Raw genomic sequence first — 16,815 nt, 5'->3', positions numbered from 1 at the left:
AGCTAGGAATGAATCTGTTGAGGAATGTATTATTTGCTTTTGTAGAATTTACATCCCAAGATTAATGAACTAGAGATAGATTGTCGGGCTTACACGTGTGAAACTTTCTAAGGCAGATTTATCTTATTGATTCTCACTTTCGATAAACCAGGTTGCGTTCTCGGAACGGATGACTTTCTTCCCCTGTCTTCCTTCTCTCTTCGATTTCGGGACGATAAGACCCTAGCAGTTACAGTTCCCTCTGTCACTATGTAGGTACCTTGCAAATTCTGCATAGAACTTAACGCAGTGCAAATAGCAAATTCAGGACTTGCAAACCTCGCATGATTGAACTTCATTGAATCGCCAACCAGAATGACCTGGTAAGTTCATTCTCATCGCCTGGTCAGGTGAAAACAAGAAGGAAAGTTAGCAAACCAATCAACTGGGGGGGGTCAAAGATCGAACCGAAATCGGTAATGGAAGGAACCGACAAGATCTGTGGTCAATCTGTGACAGTAAGCATAGTCTCAAGGCATTTGATTGGTCAATTTCGACTTGAGACTGATCTAAGAACGATCATTCTTGTTCATAAATACGAGTAACATTGTGATTCTCTCAACGAATCTTTCTGTGCTTCTATGAATCAAAATTCATCATGAATTATTTGTGGTAAAGCAGAGCCTTTACACAATTTTTGCAATAATTACTTAATTAGATGTCACATCATTACTAAGTGCCTCCTTTGCAATCAATTTCCGTAATTCACCAATCTTTTCACCTAATGTCGCCACTGGTCGCTCCTCGATTAAAGTATATACTCGATTGTCCTGCCGAAGCTGAGTGCACCCTGAACTCCAAGCACAGAGCCGAAAAAACATCAACCCCGCCAGGAATTCAACTCGGGACCTCTGGCCTTACTTTGATATACCTATTCGGCCACGAAATTGGAATTTTTGCAGATAATTACTTAATTAGATGTCACATCATTACTAAGTGCCTCCTTTGCAATCAATTTCCGTAATTCACCAATCTTTCACCTAATGCCGCCACTGGTCGCTCCCTCGATTAAAGTAGCTACTCGATTGTCCTGCCGAAGCTGAGTGCACCCTGAACTCCAAGCACAGAGCCGAAAAAACATCAACCCCGCCAGGAATTCAACCCGGGACCTCTTGCTTGCAAGCCTACTTTGATATACCTATTCGGCCACGAAATTGCTTTCTCTCAACGAATTTTTCTGTGTTTCTATGAGCAGCAGATTGGGTGACCAAAGACCTTAGCTGACCATACATTCCCCCTTGAAAAATCTTTCTATGATTCTGTGACTAGGCAGACCAAGTGACTCCGCGGAAGATCACATTTGAAGTGTTTTGCTACAAACATGCCTCGCTCATTTGGCTCGTTGCCAATTCAGCCCTCTTCCGTAAAGCAATCTCTTCTTCTCATCCTTGGTTCTTGTTCTTTTTAACTCTCGTCTCTACTTTGAGCATAAGCATGAAGCACTTTACTACGTATTTCTTTTTTCTCTGTGTGTCGGTTATGTCTACTGCAGAAGCTAATGTTCTTCTAGTCTTTTCGTTACGTGTTACGTGTATTATTAACAGTGTCACTTGGTTTGTTATTTGTCATTTCCGTTTTCTTTTTGTGTTCTTGTTCACCTTTTTGTTCTTCTTCCTCTTCTTCTTCCTCCTCTCCTTCTTCTTCTTTTGTAGTTTTTTGTATTTTGTTTTTCTTCTTCATTTTGTTGCATTTTTTGTCGCATTATTGACCAATCAAATGCCTTGAGACTATGCTTAGCACGAACTTAAGAGCCAGCATTTTGTTCATAAATATGGGTGTGGAAAACCAATGAAAGACGCTGGGAAAAGGGAAAGCGTCGTTGGTGATGGTAAAATTGTCGCTGGTGATACAAAAACTGTTGTTGGTGACAGTAAAACTGTCCCTGGCGATACAAAAACTGTTGCTGGTGATGGTAAAACAGTCGCTGGTGACAGTAAAACTGTCGCTGGTGATGCTAAAACGAAAACCAATGAAAGACGCTGGGAAAAGGGAAAGCGTCGTTGGTGATGGTAAAATTGTCGCTGGTGATACAAAAACTGTTGTTGGTGATAGTAAAACTGTCCCTGGCGATACAAAAACTGTTGCTGGTGATGGTAAAACAGTCGCTGGTGATGCTAAAATTGTCGCTGGCGATAGTAAAACGGCCGCTGGTGATAGTAAAACTGTCGGTGGCGATACAAAAACAGTCACTGGTGATACAAAAACTGTCGCTGATGGTAAAACCGCCGCCCGTAAAAGTATAGGAAGAAAAAGTCCTGCCAAAAAAGGAAAAACTGAGAACAAAAAAGAAAAGACTGATAAAAAGTTTAAAACGGATAAAGGAAAAACCGACAAGAACAAAGGCAAACGCAAATCTCCTAAAAGAAAACGGTCTATCGATTCTGAAGAGACTTCTAGTATTTCTAGTGATGAAAGTCCGACCACTAAAAGGTCTAGAGATGAGAAAAAGTCCTGCCAAAAAAGGAAAAACTGAGAACAAAAAAGAAAAGACTGATAAAAAGTTTAAAACGGATAAAGGAAAAACCGACAACAAAGGCAAACGCAAATCTCCTAAAAGAAAGCGGTCTATCGATTCTGAAGAAACTTCTAGTATTTCTAGTGATGAAAGTCCGACCACTAAAAGGTCTAGAGATGAAAGTGTAGACAGATCTAGTGATGACCAAACCGATAGTTGTAGTGATACCTCAAAATCACATTCTGGTGGTACAAAAAAATGTAGTGATAGTTCGAAATCAACAAATTCTAGCGGTACAAAAAGTTCTAGTACGAAAAACTATGGTGATAGCTCGAAATCAACAAATTCTAGCAGTACAAAAATTGCCGATGACACAAAATGTTCCAATATGAAAAGTTCTGGTGGTACAAAAAATTGCAGTGATAGTGCGAAATCAACAAATTCTAGCGGTACAAAAAGTTCCAGTACGAAAAACTATGGTGATAGCTCGAAATCAACAAATTCTAGCGGTACAAAAATTGCCGATGACACAAAATGTTCGAATATGAAAAGTTCGCTAGAGATGAAAGTGTAGACAGATCTAGTGATGACCAAACCGATACTTGTAGTGATACCTCAAAATCACATTCTGGTGGTACAAAAAATTGCAGTGATAGTGCGAAATCAACAAATTCTAGCGGTACAAAAAGTTCCAGTACGAAAAACTATGGTGATAGCTTGAAATCAACAAATTCTAGCAGTACAAAAATTGCCGATGACACAAAATGTTGGAATATGAAAAGTTCGAGTGATAGTTCAATAACAAATTCCAAGACGAAATCCAGTAGTTTGGCAAGTTCTAAAAAACCTCGCTTAGAAGACGAAGTAGAAATTATAGATGATGAGAGACCAAAGACTGATAGGGATGTTAGAAATACAACGATAGATTCTCCTAAGAACACCGAAGTAATAGATATTGATGATAATTGATAGAGGAACCTCGGTTGCCGAGTGGGTATCACACTTACACGCCGAAGGACTCGGGTTCAATTCCCAGGCGGGTCGAAGTGTGTGTTTGGAGTTTGAGGTACTCTCAGCCTCGTGAGGAGTGAGGACAATTGAGTAGCTACTTTAGTCGAGTAGCGATCAGTGGCGGCATCACCAGAGTAAAGAAAAAAGAAATGGTAACTATTTTAAGATTTCATGTTATAATACCTTCCTACTAATTTACTTGGGACTGTGATTAAACCCCTTTTTTTTACAAAAAGACATGGATATTTTTATTTTATCTTTTTATTTTTAGGGGGGGGGGAGTTCAAAAACTCAAATCCACTAGCTTACAGCTTTTAAAATACCCTATAGCTTTTTCAAACTCCCCCAGCCGCTGTCTTTTCCAAACATCCTGTACACAAGTGCTGCGCTCTGCAGGGAAAACTCCCCTACTACAGGTTTTCCTCTTTTTCTTTCGCGCTGTGGAAAATCGATGTGTTTTCATAATTTTGTACAGCCGAAAGTGTGTCCGTACACAGGGGCGGGAGCGACAGAAGCGAACTTGAAGCTTATTTTTTTCCTTTGATAAACTCATTCTTGGATTTTTTTCTCCTTTTTATAAAGGGGGAGGGGGGCTAACATCACTGGAAGGAATTTAATTGTGTTAAGCATACATGCTTGTCACAAATGCCGTTCCCCGCTTAATGCACTACGCTAAATTTTATGACTTGATTTGGACTCGAACCACCAACCTCCAGATCCAAAATCCACCGCGCTAACCACTACACCACTGAGGTTGGTGGCTAACGTCACTGTTCAACTGCTTTAGTGACGCGGGTTTTACCCACCACTCGATGACCAGCTAGCCGCCTCTTTACATTAACCTCACCATTCCTCACCCAACCTAAGTGGGACCGGGAAAAGCCAGGACGTGATTGCCCAGATGGTCACCCAACCGGATACCAACCATGCGGAACGTTGCTTAACTTCAGCGATACATTGTTAACTGATGTATTGAAGGTGCTATCGCTGCTAACTTTATAATTAGTTTCCAAAGTTTTTCTTTCGCCCATTTTTTCCCCTCTCAGTTTTTCTATCGCTCATTGTGAACCCGCGCTCCATTATTTCAGCCGTATTAAGTAAACATTTTGCCTTCATTTCCCTCACTATCTATTCCATATGCTTCTTATCTATCCTTACTGTCACTTGTAACACTAATATTGTTTGTCCCCCTCAATTAAAACTGCTCATTTTATGTCGTAGTTATTGTTTTGTTTAACATATTTTAATTTAACAGTTAACCATATTTTAACAGTGTGTTTTAGAATCTGTCAATATATTTTAACAGTGCTCTTTGGTATTTTTTAATTGGGTGTTTTTTTTTTTTTAAATATTTTCTTCCCCCTTTTTTTTTTTTTTTTTTTTTTTTTTTTTTAACTTTAACTGCTAAGGCCTTATCATCAGAATTAACTTTACTGCTAAGGCCTTACCGTCCCGAAATCGAAGAGAGAAGGAAGACAGGATAAGAGAAAAGAAAGCCAGCCGTTCCGAGAACGAACATTATCCCTTCAGGATAAAATCCGCCGCGGGCGATAATCGAACCCGCGGCCTAGCCCTTACAAGGCAGACGCACTACCAACTAAGCTAACTAGGCTGGCTGCGCTGTTTCTTTATTATTTTATGAAATGCGTACAGAGCCAGCCAGCTGCGATAGCATTATCCCTTCAGGATAAAATCCGCCGCGGGCGATAATCGAACCCCCGGCCTAGCGCTTACAAGGCAGACGCACTACCAACCAAGCTAACTAGGCTGGCCCCCTCAGTTTTTCTTTCGCTCATTGTGAACCCGCGCTCCATTATTTCAGCCGTATTAGGTAAACATTTTGCCTTCATTTCCCTCACTATCTATTCCATATGCTTCTTATCTATCCTTACTGTCACTTGTAACACTAACATTGTTTGTCCCCCTCAATTAAAACTGCTCCAATTATGTCGTAGTTATTGTTTTGTTTAACATATTTTAATTTAACAGTTAATCATATTTTAACAGTGTGTTTTAGAATCTGTCAATATATTTTAACAGTGCTCTTTGGTATTTTTTAATTTGGTGCAGTTAACCATATTTTAACAGTGTGTTTTAGAATCTGTCAATATATTTTAACAGTGCTCTTTGGTATTTTTTAATTGGGTGTTTTTTTCACCAATATGTTGTGTTCGTTTGACACTACTTTTTCATGAAAATTCACAAGTATTTTGCCAATTCCTAATCACTGTTTATTATTTGTAACTTGTAACATATTTTTGAGAGTCTCTAATATCGTTTTTAACAATTGATTGTTCCTATTTGACACTACTTTTTCATGAAAATTCACAAGTATTTTGCCAATTCCTAATCACTGTTTATTATTTGTAACTTGTAACATATTTTTGATAGTCTCTAATATCGTTTTTAACAGTTGATTGTTCCTTATAATATAGTTTTACCAAACCAAACCTATTTCTAATATTTTTATAGTTTTAATAATATAGATACCCACAATTTATTTCCAATTTTTACTGGAACTTTGTTTTAACAGTTTTTCGTTTGTGCTCTTTACCATAAAGTTTCCTTTGTTTGTATTATCACTTTTATGAAAGTGGTTGATCACTTATAATTTTCCTTATTTTGAAAGTGTTTGTATGAGTGATTTGTTTAAAACTTATAACTAAATGAGTTAATGAAATGAGTTTATGGTGAAACGTACATATGTAGGTATTGTGTCAATTTATAATTTTTCTGGTTCTTTTTTAAGTCGACAGCCTTGTGGATTTTCACATTTGTTAGAACTTTGATCTTTCTCACACCTTTTTCCTTTGTGTTAGTAATATCACTTTTTAATTCAACCTTTAAATTGTAGTACAGGCGCTATTTCAGTATCCAAAAAGGAACCGGTTGCATTTCCGAAAGTTTCCCAAAAGGAAAATACACCTAAATTTTCCCCTGTGTGTTAAAGATTCAAACTTAGTATTAATTCACTTTTTTCGTTCAGTAAAACTAACATATGTTTTCAATATGCAGATTTTGTTTTAAATAGGAAGACCCATGTTCCTACCGCACGTATGTAAATATTATGAGGGTACCTATGATGTATTATCTACTTTCTTTACTAATCATATGCTACAACATGCAAGCAGATTCTACATACTACAAGTAGAAATTTCGGTTAGTATAGGTTTTAAATACGAATCCATCTGAACAATTATTATGAAACCACGTGTGTTTGTTTAGAACAATAGAAACAGATGGTGACAGACCAAACCAGTATGGAGTCAATGCACAGAATATTTTAGATCAGAATCATTTGAATATTTTTGTGAAGGTGTGTGCAATGTTAAAAGTACGTCAAATTGTTTTATAAACGAAGAGAGTTCCAAGTTTTATTTGGTTGAGATGGTTGCTGCGCTTGGCGGTATTTTGACCGCTTTTGGACAGATTTCGACCGTTTTTTTGGTGGTTTTCAGCTATAGCGACAAAAAGGTTAGAGATATTGTAAAAGTTAAGGTAAAAGAACACTCAAATAAGCATCATTCAATAGGATAAGGAAAGTCGTGTGATGTTCACACCAGATTTTTAATAAAATCTTCGTTTCGTTATAATTCCCATAACAGACCTGTTTATCACTCAAGAGATTTGTAATTGTTATCACAATGGGCAACCTTTATAGCTTTATACCTTTCTCGATGCTCTTTTTAATTATTTACTTGTACTTCTATGTAGTTTAATTTAATTTAACTGGTAGTCCACAGTACCATTAGTACCTACCTACTTCATATTTTCCTTCTATTCGATTTCAATTAGCGCCTCTATCCTAAAACCTAATCGGTTGGTCCAAAATTGAAAGACTAAGCTTGATAATCATAGACTGGTGCTACAGAGTGTAAATTTTCTGTCATGTCGTTGAGCAACCTGTTCAAAAAGGCGAGTGAAATATTCAGCGGGTCTAACAACCAGGATTCCAGACACAACCTGTATCAAGATGGAGAGACCATATTCTGTAAGTTGCATATTTTTATTAATTTATTTTACTATGTAGGTAGGTATTGTAATTTATTTATTTTCGAAAAGATTTGACAGAAGGAATTTGACAGAAGGAAAGTCAGCGATTACAAGGCAGGCGCGCTACCTTCCAAGCTAACTTTTTTTCAACGGGATGCTATACACTGCCAAGGCAAACTAGGCTGGCCCGCCCTTCCAAGAACGAGCTATCTAGGTACCTGTCCATATTGAAGACCATGTTTCCCGACGTTCCTATATTAGGTCTCACTGCCACAGCCACTACTAAAGTTATATTCTATTCTATTCATATTCTATTCATATTCTACCCTCACAGACTATCAGTACCTGTCCATATTGAAGACCATGTTTCCCGACGTTCCTATATTAGGTCTCACTGCCACAGCCACCACCAAGGTTATATTCTATTCTATTCAAAACCAACCTCCTTGACTCAGTGGAAATCACACTAGACGTGAAGAAAAAGTCTGTGTTTATCAAGACTTCACTTTGCGGAAACCAACCTCCTTGACTCAGTGGAAATCACACTAGACGTGAAGAAAAAGTCTGTGTTTATCAAGACTTCACTTTGCGGATCACTTAACTTACCTAAGTGTAACATAGATTGTACCTTGGAACCGCTTTTGCGTTACTTCAAAACACATTCTTTTACATCCCTGCCTATCCAAGAACGGAAAAGTTCGGTCGAAAAATTTCTGCCTTGGCCGAAATTCGAACCCAGCACCTCCAGATTCGAACCCAGCACCTATCCGACTTTTCTTCCACAGGTAAACACGCACGCACTCTGGTTTCCATCCTCGAGCATGTATCCAGTGAAGACATAAGCGTGACCGCTGCCATGTTACTAGACCTGTGGTATAAACAGAAAGTGGCCAAAGTCAAGAATGTAGCGGCCATACCCGCGTTCAAGGCGCCTACATTCTCTCGGGATACGGGTAAGCTTAAAGTTTTTTTTAGAATAACAGGCGCGGGTTCGATATCCACCGGGGGCTAACTTTATCCTAAACAGGCACGGTTCGTTCTAAGAACGGCTGGCTTTCTCCTTCTCTTTTCGATTTCGGGACAATAACTAGTTAAGGAAAATACACCTAAATTTTCCCCTGTGTGTTAAAGATTCAAACTTAGTATTAATTCACTTTTTTCGTTCAGTAAAACTAACATATCTTTTCAATATGCAGATTTTGTTTTAAATAGGAAGACCCATGTTCCTACCGCACGTATGTAAATATTATGAGGGTACCTATGATGTATTATCTACTTTCTTTACTAATCATATGCTACAACATGCAAGCAGATTGTACATACCACAAGTAGAATATGATGTATTATCTACTTTCTTTACTAATCATATGCTACAACATGCAAGCAGATTCTACATACTACAAGTAGAAATTTCGGTTAGTATAGGTTTTAAATACGAATCCATCTGAACAATTATTATGAAACCACGTGTGTTTGTTTAGAACAATAGAAACAGATGGTGACAGACCAAACCAGTATGGAGTCAATGCACAGAATATTTTAGATCAGAATCATTTGAATATTTTTGTGAAGGTGTGTGCAATGTTAAAAGTACGTCAAATTGCAAGTTGTTTTATAAACGAAGAGAGTTCCAAGTTTTAACCCAACGTTACTACAAGTATTTCGGTTAGTACCTATAGGTTTTAAATACGAATCCATCTGAACAATTATTATGAAACCACGTGTGTTTGTTTAGAATAATAGAAACAGATGGTGACAGACCAAACCAGTATGGAGTCAATGCACAGAATATTTTAGATCAGAATCATTTGACTATTTTTGTGAAGGTGTGTGCAATGTTAAAAGTACGTCAAATTGTTTTATAAACGAAGAGAGTTCCAAGTTTTAACCCAACGTTTTTTTCCATTCAGATCCGTTTAGAATTTAGATGCATTTGTTCGTTCAACGATAACTATCGACTTTCGAACGGTTTCTACGATTTTGATGAAATTCAACTAAAATGTTCAACACATAAAAGAAAATTTCTCATCAGATTTTCGGACCAATCGGGTCTTCGAGGGTCTATTAGGGGCCCTTTTTAATAAAATCTTCGTTTCGTTATAATTCCCAAAAGGTTTGTCCCATTTTGATTAAATTTAACAAACGTGTTTATCACCCAAGAGATTTGTAATGGAGAAATGGAGGAGTTGCAAGTGGGAAAAATTATAAATAAATGGTCGATTCCTATGTAAAAAGTTGGGAAAAATCCAAATCTGAGGTCAAAACTCCGAAAAAACAACTGTAAAAGGTAACGGCATTTATTATTTGAAGGAACAGTTCATTGATGAAAATTTGTTTAATACAGGTTAGTACGTTGACTTTTGAACACAGTACTCTATTCGTTTCGTCAGCTCAAAGAAATCACCCTAATTGGGGCTGATTGCGAGGCTGACGAAACACGCCGACCGCGTCTAATGAAGAAGACTATTCGTTTCTAAAATCCTCCCGGCTTTCTCCTTCTTCTTTTCCAGCGGAGAACGGCATTTATTATTTGAAGGAACAGTTCATTGATGAAAATTTGTTTAATACAGGTTAGTACGTTGACTTTTGAACACAGTACTCTAGAAATCACCCTAATTGGGGCTGATTGCGAGGCTGACGAAACACGCCGACCGCGTCTATATGAAGAAGACTATTCGTTTCTAAAATCCTTCCGGTCTTCCCCTTCTTCTTTTCCAGCGGAAAACATCATCGCTCACCTTCTCATCTCCGGGTATTTCAAGCAGGACTTCCATTTCACTCCCTACTCGACCATCAGCTATCTCAAACTTGGACCCAAAGCTTATCTTCTAGCCGATGGCGACATTTCAGTAGTCATGACAATCGCTGGAAAACCAATGGTCTAACAACCAGGATTCCAGACACAACCTGTATCAAGATGGAGAGACCATATTCTGTAAGTTGCATATTTTTATTAATTTATTTTATTATGTAGGTATTGTAATTTATTTATTTTCGAAAAGATTTGACAGAAGGAACTATAACTGCTAAGGTCTTATCGTCCCGAAATCGAAGAGGGAAGGAGGACAGGATAAGAGAAAGCCAGCCGTTCCGAGAACGAACCTTATCTATTTAAGATAAAGTTTGCCCCGGACGGAAATCGATCCGCTACCCATACCTACCAAGCTAACTAGGCTGGCCCGCCGCGCCGTTCCAAAAAGAAACCTTATTTGTTTTGGATAATATCCGCCCTGGAGGGGAATCGTACCTGCGACCCAGCGATTACAAGGCAGGAGCGCTACCTTCCAAGCTAACTTTTTTTCAACGGGATGCTATACACTGCCAAGGCAAACGCTACCCATACCTACCAAGCTAACTAGGCTGGCCCGCCGCGCCGTTCCAAAAAGAAACCTTATTTGTTTTGGATAATATCCGCCCTGAAGGGGAATCGAACCTGCGACCCAGCGATTACAAGGCAGGCGTGCTACCTTTCAAGCTAACCTTTTTTTAACGGGATGCTATACACTGCCAAGGCAAACTAGGCTGGCCCGCCCTTCCAAGAACGAGCTATACCTTAATTCAATGTAAATTTCTCCCCTCAGGTAAAAACAACGTGTGTGTACATCCAGCCAGCATCCTGCGGGAAGATTATGACCTGGTCCATCATCCAGGCTACCTTACCATAAACTACAGGAGTACTCGCTCCGTACCTGGCCTACATTTGGTGTGGGTACCCAACACCTCACTCCATAAGACTACGCTTCATTTGAATCGCAGATCTCACTCGCTAAATAGGTAAGAATTTGATGAAGTGAACTGTACCAACAGAGATCTTATCGTCCTGAAATCGAAGAGAGCAGGAGGACGGGATAAACGAAAGCCAGAACTTCCGAGAACGAACCTCAGGATAAAGTTCGCCATGGATGTAAATCGAATCCGCGGTCTAACGCTTACGGGGCTGGCTGGGATTGAGATTAAACGAGGATTTTTGACCGGGCATGTTGCGATTCGTCAGTAAAAACGTGATAAGAGTGTTGTTATATTCATACTTATCGTCCTGAAATCGAAGAGAGCAGGAGGACGGGATAAACGAAAGCCAGAACTTCCGAGAACGAACCTCAGGATAAAGTTCGCCACGGATGGAAATCGGATCCGCGCTCTAACGCTTACGGGGCTGGCTGGGACTGAGATTAAACGAGGATTTTTGACCGGGCATGTTGCAATTCGTCAGTAAAAACATGATAAGAGTGTTGTTATATTCATATAGATCTCACTCGCTAAATAGGTAAGAATTTGATGAAGTGAACTGTACCAACAGAGATCTTATCGTCCTGAAATCGAAGAGAGCAGGAGAGTTTAAACGAGGATTTTTGACCGGGCATCTTGCAATGCGTCAGTAAAAACATGATAAGAGTGTTGTTATATTCATATTTTTTATACGTAGGAGTTCATTTAACATCATTCCAGAGAACATCGTGCTCATGATGCTCGAGCAATTGCCCCTTTGGATGGCCTGAGAAATTTTCTGAACCAAGTAGGTACTGACGTGAGCGAGGATCACCAGATAATTGACCTGAAACTTTTCGTTTGCTTTCAGGTACGACCATTCCGATGCACAATGCGACTCGCCGCCAGTCGACAGAACATTTAACATCATTCCAGAGAACATCGTGCTCATGATGCTCGAGCAATTGCCCCTTTGGATGGCCTGAGAAATTTTCTGAACCAAGTACTGACGTGAGCGAGGATCACCAGATAATTGACCTGAAACTTTTCGTTTCCTTTCAGGTACGACCATTCCGATGCACAATGCGACTCGCCGCCAGTCGACAGGCGACCTCGCTGTCTCTCACACAGGCGAGACTCTCTCGAAAGCCAATGCAGCGGCTGTTCGCCCAGCGTGGACAATGTTTCACTAGGCAGTCTGGATAGCACCAACGACACCCCTGTTTCACTAGACAGCACGGAGAGCCAGAATGTAACGGTCATATCTGTGGGGAGCGTGGAGAGTGAAACAGCGGATACTACTGGTGAAACCGCATTTGGTGAAGGTAGTCTCAATGGAACGATCAATAGCAAGAACAGTGAAGGTACCAAATGCACAACCGTTTTGGCGCCCGATGGAGTTGCTAAAGCTGTGGAATCAAACGGTGCAACCGCTTTAGAATCAAACGTAACTCCTTCACATCAGTCTAACAACGCTATATCTCAAGTCACCAAAAGTCCAAACAACACAATCACTGCAAACAACGGTGCAAACCAAATATCCGCCCTTCCTGTCGACCAAACCATGCACCAAAGTAAGCAACACCAAACCGGACCACATGTCCACAGCGACCAACCTGGTCAACCTCACGGGAACAATGAAGCTAGTACAAAACAAACTCAACATATCAGTAGTTCTAGTACCAAGTGCCAAGCAGAGATGCCTTCCAAGGAAAGTAGTTCTGAAAGTAATGTAGAAACCAAAACTAATGTAGAAAATGCCAAAACCAATGTAAATAATGCCATAACAAATACAGAAAATATCCAAACACATGAAAATCTCCAAACGAATGTAGAAAACACCAAAACCAGTATAGAAAATGCCAAAACGCATGTAGAAAATAACAAAACACATGAATAATGTAGAAAATGCCATAACAAATACAGAAAATATCCAAACACATGAAAATCTCCAAACGAATGTAGAAAACACCAAAACCAGTATAAAAAATGCCAAAACGCTTGTAGAAAATAACAAAACACTTGTTGAAATTCGTAGACCAAATCATGGAAACAGTTCTAAATCTAACGATGCATTTGTAGACTCCAAATCCTCTTCAGAAACTCCTCAGGCAAGCATATCAAAAGGACCAAGTGAAACAAAGAACCAAGTGGATAAAGATGAAAGAGTTACCAAAAACATCGAAGAAAATCTCAATTCAACCACCAAACCCAATAAGACATCAAATAATCTCAATACAAATACAAACAGCAACCCCTATGATATTTCAAATCAGAAAACTATCAATATCAACAAAGACCAAACAGTTCCTATTGAAGACGACACGGAAGAATTGGAAATATTCAACATCCAAACCGTTCGACAAGCCAGTAGAAACAACGTCCATTCTGACAGCCACAGCGTCAATAACAGCATCGACGGCAGTAGATCCAACGTCAATTCCAGCTTTAGTTCAGACAGAAACAACAATGGGAAATTCGTCCCGAATGGTGCCAATGCGTTGAGAGGTAAAAACTACCCCCGGGAGACCGTTGTCAACGGTGGTCACCGGTTCAATTTCCCACCAGGCTCGCCGTTGCTTCACAACCAGAGTCTTCCTTGCTCACCCTCCCTGTCGAGGAATAAGAAGTCTTGCAAGAAGTTTTCCATTGATCTCAACGAGATGAAATCGCTGCGTCTGTTCTTCTGTGATGCGGCTAAAACGAAAGGTGAGATATCACGCTAGACTTGTTCGCTACGCCGGATATCCCAAGTTCGATTACCGGCAGAGACAATTTATTTTCGGCTCTACACACAAACAAATCATGAGCATACATTTTTCTTCTTCTTTCATCACGCTAGACTTGTTCGCTACGCCGGATGTCCCAAGTTCGATTACCGGCAGAGACAATTTATTTTCGGCTCTACACACAAACAAATTATGAGCATACATTTTTCTTCTTCTTTCTTTTAAAGAGGTTTTTTTTAAGAGGTTTGACAGAGGGAACTGTAACTGCTATGGTCTTAATCTTTTTTTTTTTTTTAAAGAGGTTTGACAGAGGGAACTTTAACTGCTATGGTCTTATCGTCCCGAAATCGAAGAGAGAAGGAAGACAGGATAGGAGAAAGCCAGCCGTTCCGAGAACGAACATTATCCCATCAGGATAAAATCCGCTCCGGGCGGGAATCGAACCCGCGGCCTAGCGATTACAAGGCAGACGCACTACCAACTAAGCTAACTAGGCTGGCTTAAAGAGGTTTGATAGACGGAACTGAAATAACGAAGGTCTCATCATCCTTAAATCGAAGCGGGATGGAGCACAGGATAGGAGAAAGCCAGTCGTTCCGAGAACGAACCTTATCTGTTTAGTTCGAGACCGTCCCGGGCCGCTCCGGGCGGGAATCGAACCCGCGGCCTAGCGCTTACAAGGCAGACGCACTACCAACTAAGCTAACTAGGCTGGCTTAAAGAGGTTCGATAGACGGAACTGTAACAACGAAGGTCTTATCATCCTTAAATCGAAGAGGGATGGAGCACAGGATAGGAGAAACCCGGCCGTTCCAAGAACGAACCTTATCTGTTTAGTTCGAGATCGTCCCGGGTGGCAATAGAACCCGCGACCTAGCGCTTACAAGGCAGGAGCACTACCTTCCAAGCTAATTAGGCTTACGATAGCATTCCATAATTTTGTAAATTGAGGAGCTGGGTGCAAAAAGGGCAATAAATGCAAATTATCAAACTGAGATATTTAACTTTAAAGTTTTCAATTTTTCATCCAAATCCTTGAAAAGTATGTTTTCAAAAAATGCTGTAACTCATCGAAAAAAAACAATAAATGAAAATTATCAAACTGAGATATTTAACTTTAAAGTTTTCAATTTTTCATCTAAATCCTTGAAAAGTATGTTTACAAAAAATGCTGTAACTCATCGAAAAAAAAGTTATCACTGCAGTTCAAACGCTGGAAGATAGAGCGCACCACGTTCTATTCAAAAAAACCGTTTTACGCAAAAAGGGCAAAAAATCCATATTTCCCTTTTTGCACCCAGCTCCTCAATTTTTATCTCTTGGGTCTGACATTCTGAATTGATATAACTCTCCGTATTCCTTCTTCCTGTTTTCAGGTCAATTCGTGATCGCCTCTCGAGAGAGCCAGTACAAGATTCTGCACTTCCATCACGGAGGTTTGAACAAGTTGGCCAAGCTACTTAACGAATGGAACTTTGTCAAGTCTAGAAGTCAACCTGGCGAGGTAAGAACAAAGTAGTAGGTACTTATTCCTTTAATGGACTCTCATTTAAAATTTTGTTGTACTTAGCCAGCAGCAATAGCACGTTCAACACACCCCTTCCATCACGGAGGTTTGAACAAGTTGGCCAAGCTACTCAACGAATGGAACTTTGTCAAGTCTAGAAGTCAACCTGGCGAGGTAAGACAAAGTAGTAGGTACTTAATCATTTAATGGACTCTCATTTAAAATTTTGTTGTACTTAGCCAGCAGCAATGGCACGTTCAACACACCTGTTCCCCATGGTTAACTAAAGGCAATGTTGCTCGTGGTTGGTATCCGGAAGGCTGATCATCTACGTAATCGCGTGCTGCTAGCTTTTTCCGACTCTACTCAGGCTGTGTGAGAGTAATGCGAGGAGGCGGTTAGCTTGTAGGTGAATAGAGGGTAAAAACCCGGTCTTAAAAAATCTTGGCGGTTATACAGTGAAGTCAATCCTGTATCATAGTGAATTTCAGATATAAATATCCGAGTTCATGCTAAGATTAGAATTGCCAAGACAGAATTTAGCGTGGTGTACTTGTCAGGTAGGGATATTATTTTGTGACAGAGAGAAATGCTGGGGATATTATTTTGTGACAGAGAGAAACAGCCGCCTTCCTGCCCACCAGCAGGCTGCCAAGATGACAAAGGGTCCATTTGTGGGGGAGCAATACATGAAGATATACATAGTATGATGTTTGATAGGTTTAATTCTTTAATTTAGGTTGGAGCTTTCAACTAATTTTTTGATCTTCGCCAGATTTTCAATAAACGGGTTGACGTTACTGTGAGTTTGTCCCTTCCTTTTTCTTCGAGGTTCTCCCCTACGAACACTTCATGGTGTACCAGCCCACGGTTCCCGAAACCGAACTTCATCCCGACGAAGATTCGTTCCCCGACCACATAGACCTGCTCAGCTTCTTCAATCCCCAGGGGCAAATAGAGGACGAGTTCTCGTTTCGCAAGTACATCTTCTTCAACGGCGTGACGCCGGGGCTGCGTAGTGTGGTTTGGCCGTTCCTGTTGAATTACTATGGGTACGGGACGACCGCGGGGGAGAGGGAGGAGATTGTGAGGGAGAAACGGCGACAGTATGAGGAAATACGGAGGAAGAGGGAAGGTGAGGGAGATTTTCTTCGCTTTCCAATAAAATATTGTAAAAAAAAAAAAAAAAAAAAAAAAGTAAATGTAAATGCAAATGCAAATGCAGTTTCTTTGTGTTATTATGTCACAACTTTGGTGCACACTGCAGCATTGTAGGATTTTCCCAATATCTCAATAATCCTAAAATCCAATGTTTACCTACCATGCTGGCACCGGTCGCTATGCGCATTTATATGCCATAGCTACTCATTTTCCTC

The 16,815-nt window shown here is 40.0% G+C and overlaps 2 protein-coding genes across 3 annotated transcripts in view; both read left to right on the top strand.

Moving 5' to 3' along the window:
* Nucleotides 1–1,823: 1,823 nt before the first annotated feature.
* Nucleotides 1,824–3,555, top strand: LOC113468861 (uncharacterized protein DDB_G0284459-like). 2 transcript variants are annotated; one of them, XM_026826108.1, is made up of 5 exons: nt 1,824–2,000; nt 2,161–2,469; nt 2,663–2,739; nt 2,896–3,046; nt 3,277–3,555. In XM_026826108.1, the coding sequence occupies exons 1-5, from the start codon at nt 1,828–1,830 to the stop codon at nt 3,461–3,463; spliced, it is 897 nt and encodes a 298-aa protein (XP_026681909.1). In that variant the 5' UTR covers nt 1,824–1,827; the 3' UTR covers nt 3,464–3,555. The 2 variants fall into 2 exon arrangements, with proteins under 2 accessions (XP_026681909.1, XP_026681908.1); XM_026826107.1 differs by lacking the exons at nt 2,663–2,739; nt 2,896–3,046 and having other exon boundaries at nt 2,161–2,477; nt 3,057–3,555.
* A 2,300-nt stretch (nt 3,556–5,855) lies between these two features.
* The window catches only part of LOC103512705 (TBC1 domain family member 16), a 20,487-nt gene continuing 9,527 nt past the window's right edge, over nt 5,856–16,815 (top strand). Inside the window, 7 exon segments of the mRNA XM_026826103.1 lie at nt 5,856–6,214; nt 7,301–7,496; nt 11,080–11,272; nt 12,266–13,108; nt 13,110–13,912; nt 15,309–15,436; nt 16,271–16,574. Of these exon segments, the coding sequence (XP_026681904.1) occupies nt 7,394–7,496; nt 11,080–11,272; nt 12,266–13,108; nt 13,110–13,912; nt 15,309–15,436; nt 16,271–16,574 (2,374 nt within the window). The 5' untranslated portion in view covers nt 5,856–6,214; nt 7,301–7,393.

The sequence above is a fragment of the Diaphorina citri genome, unplaced genomic scaffold (assembly GCF_000475195.1).
Source record: "Diaphorina citri unplaced genomic scaffold, Diaci psyllid genome assembly version 1.1 scaffold875, whole genome shotgun sequence".
NCBI lineage: Eukaryota > Metazoa > Arthropoda > Insecta > Hemiptera > Psyllidae > Diaphorina > Diaphorina citri.
The sequence above is the reverse complement of the archived record's forward strand: the minus strand, read 5'-3'. Positions and strand labels throughout refer to the sequence as shown.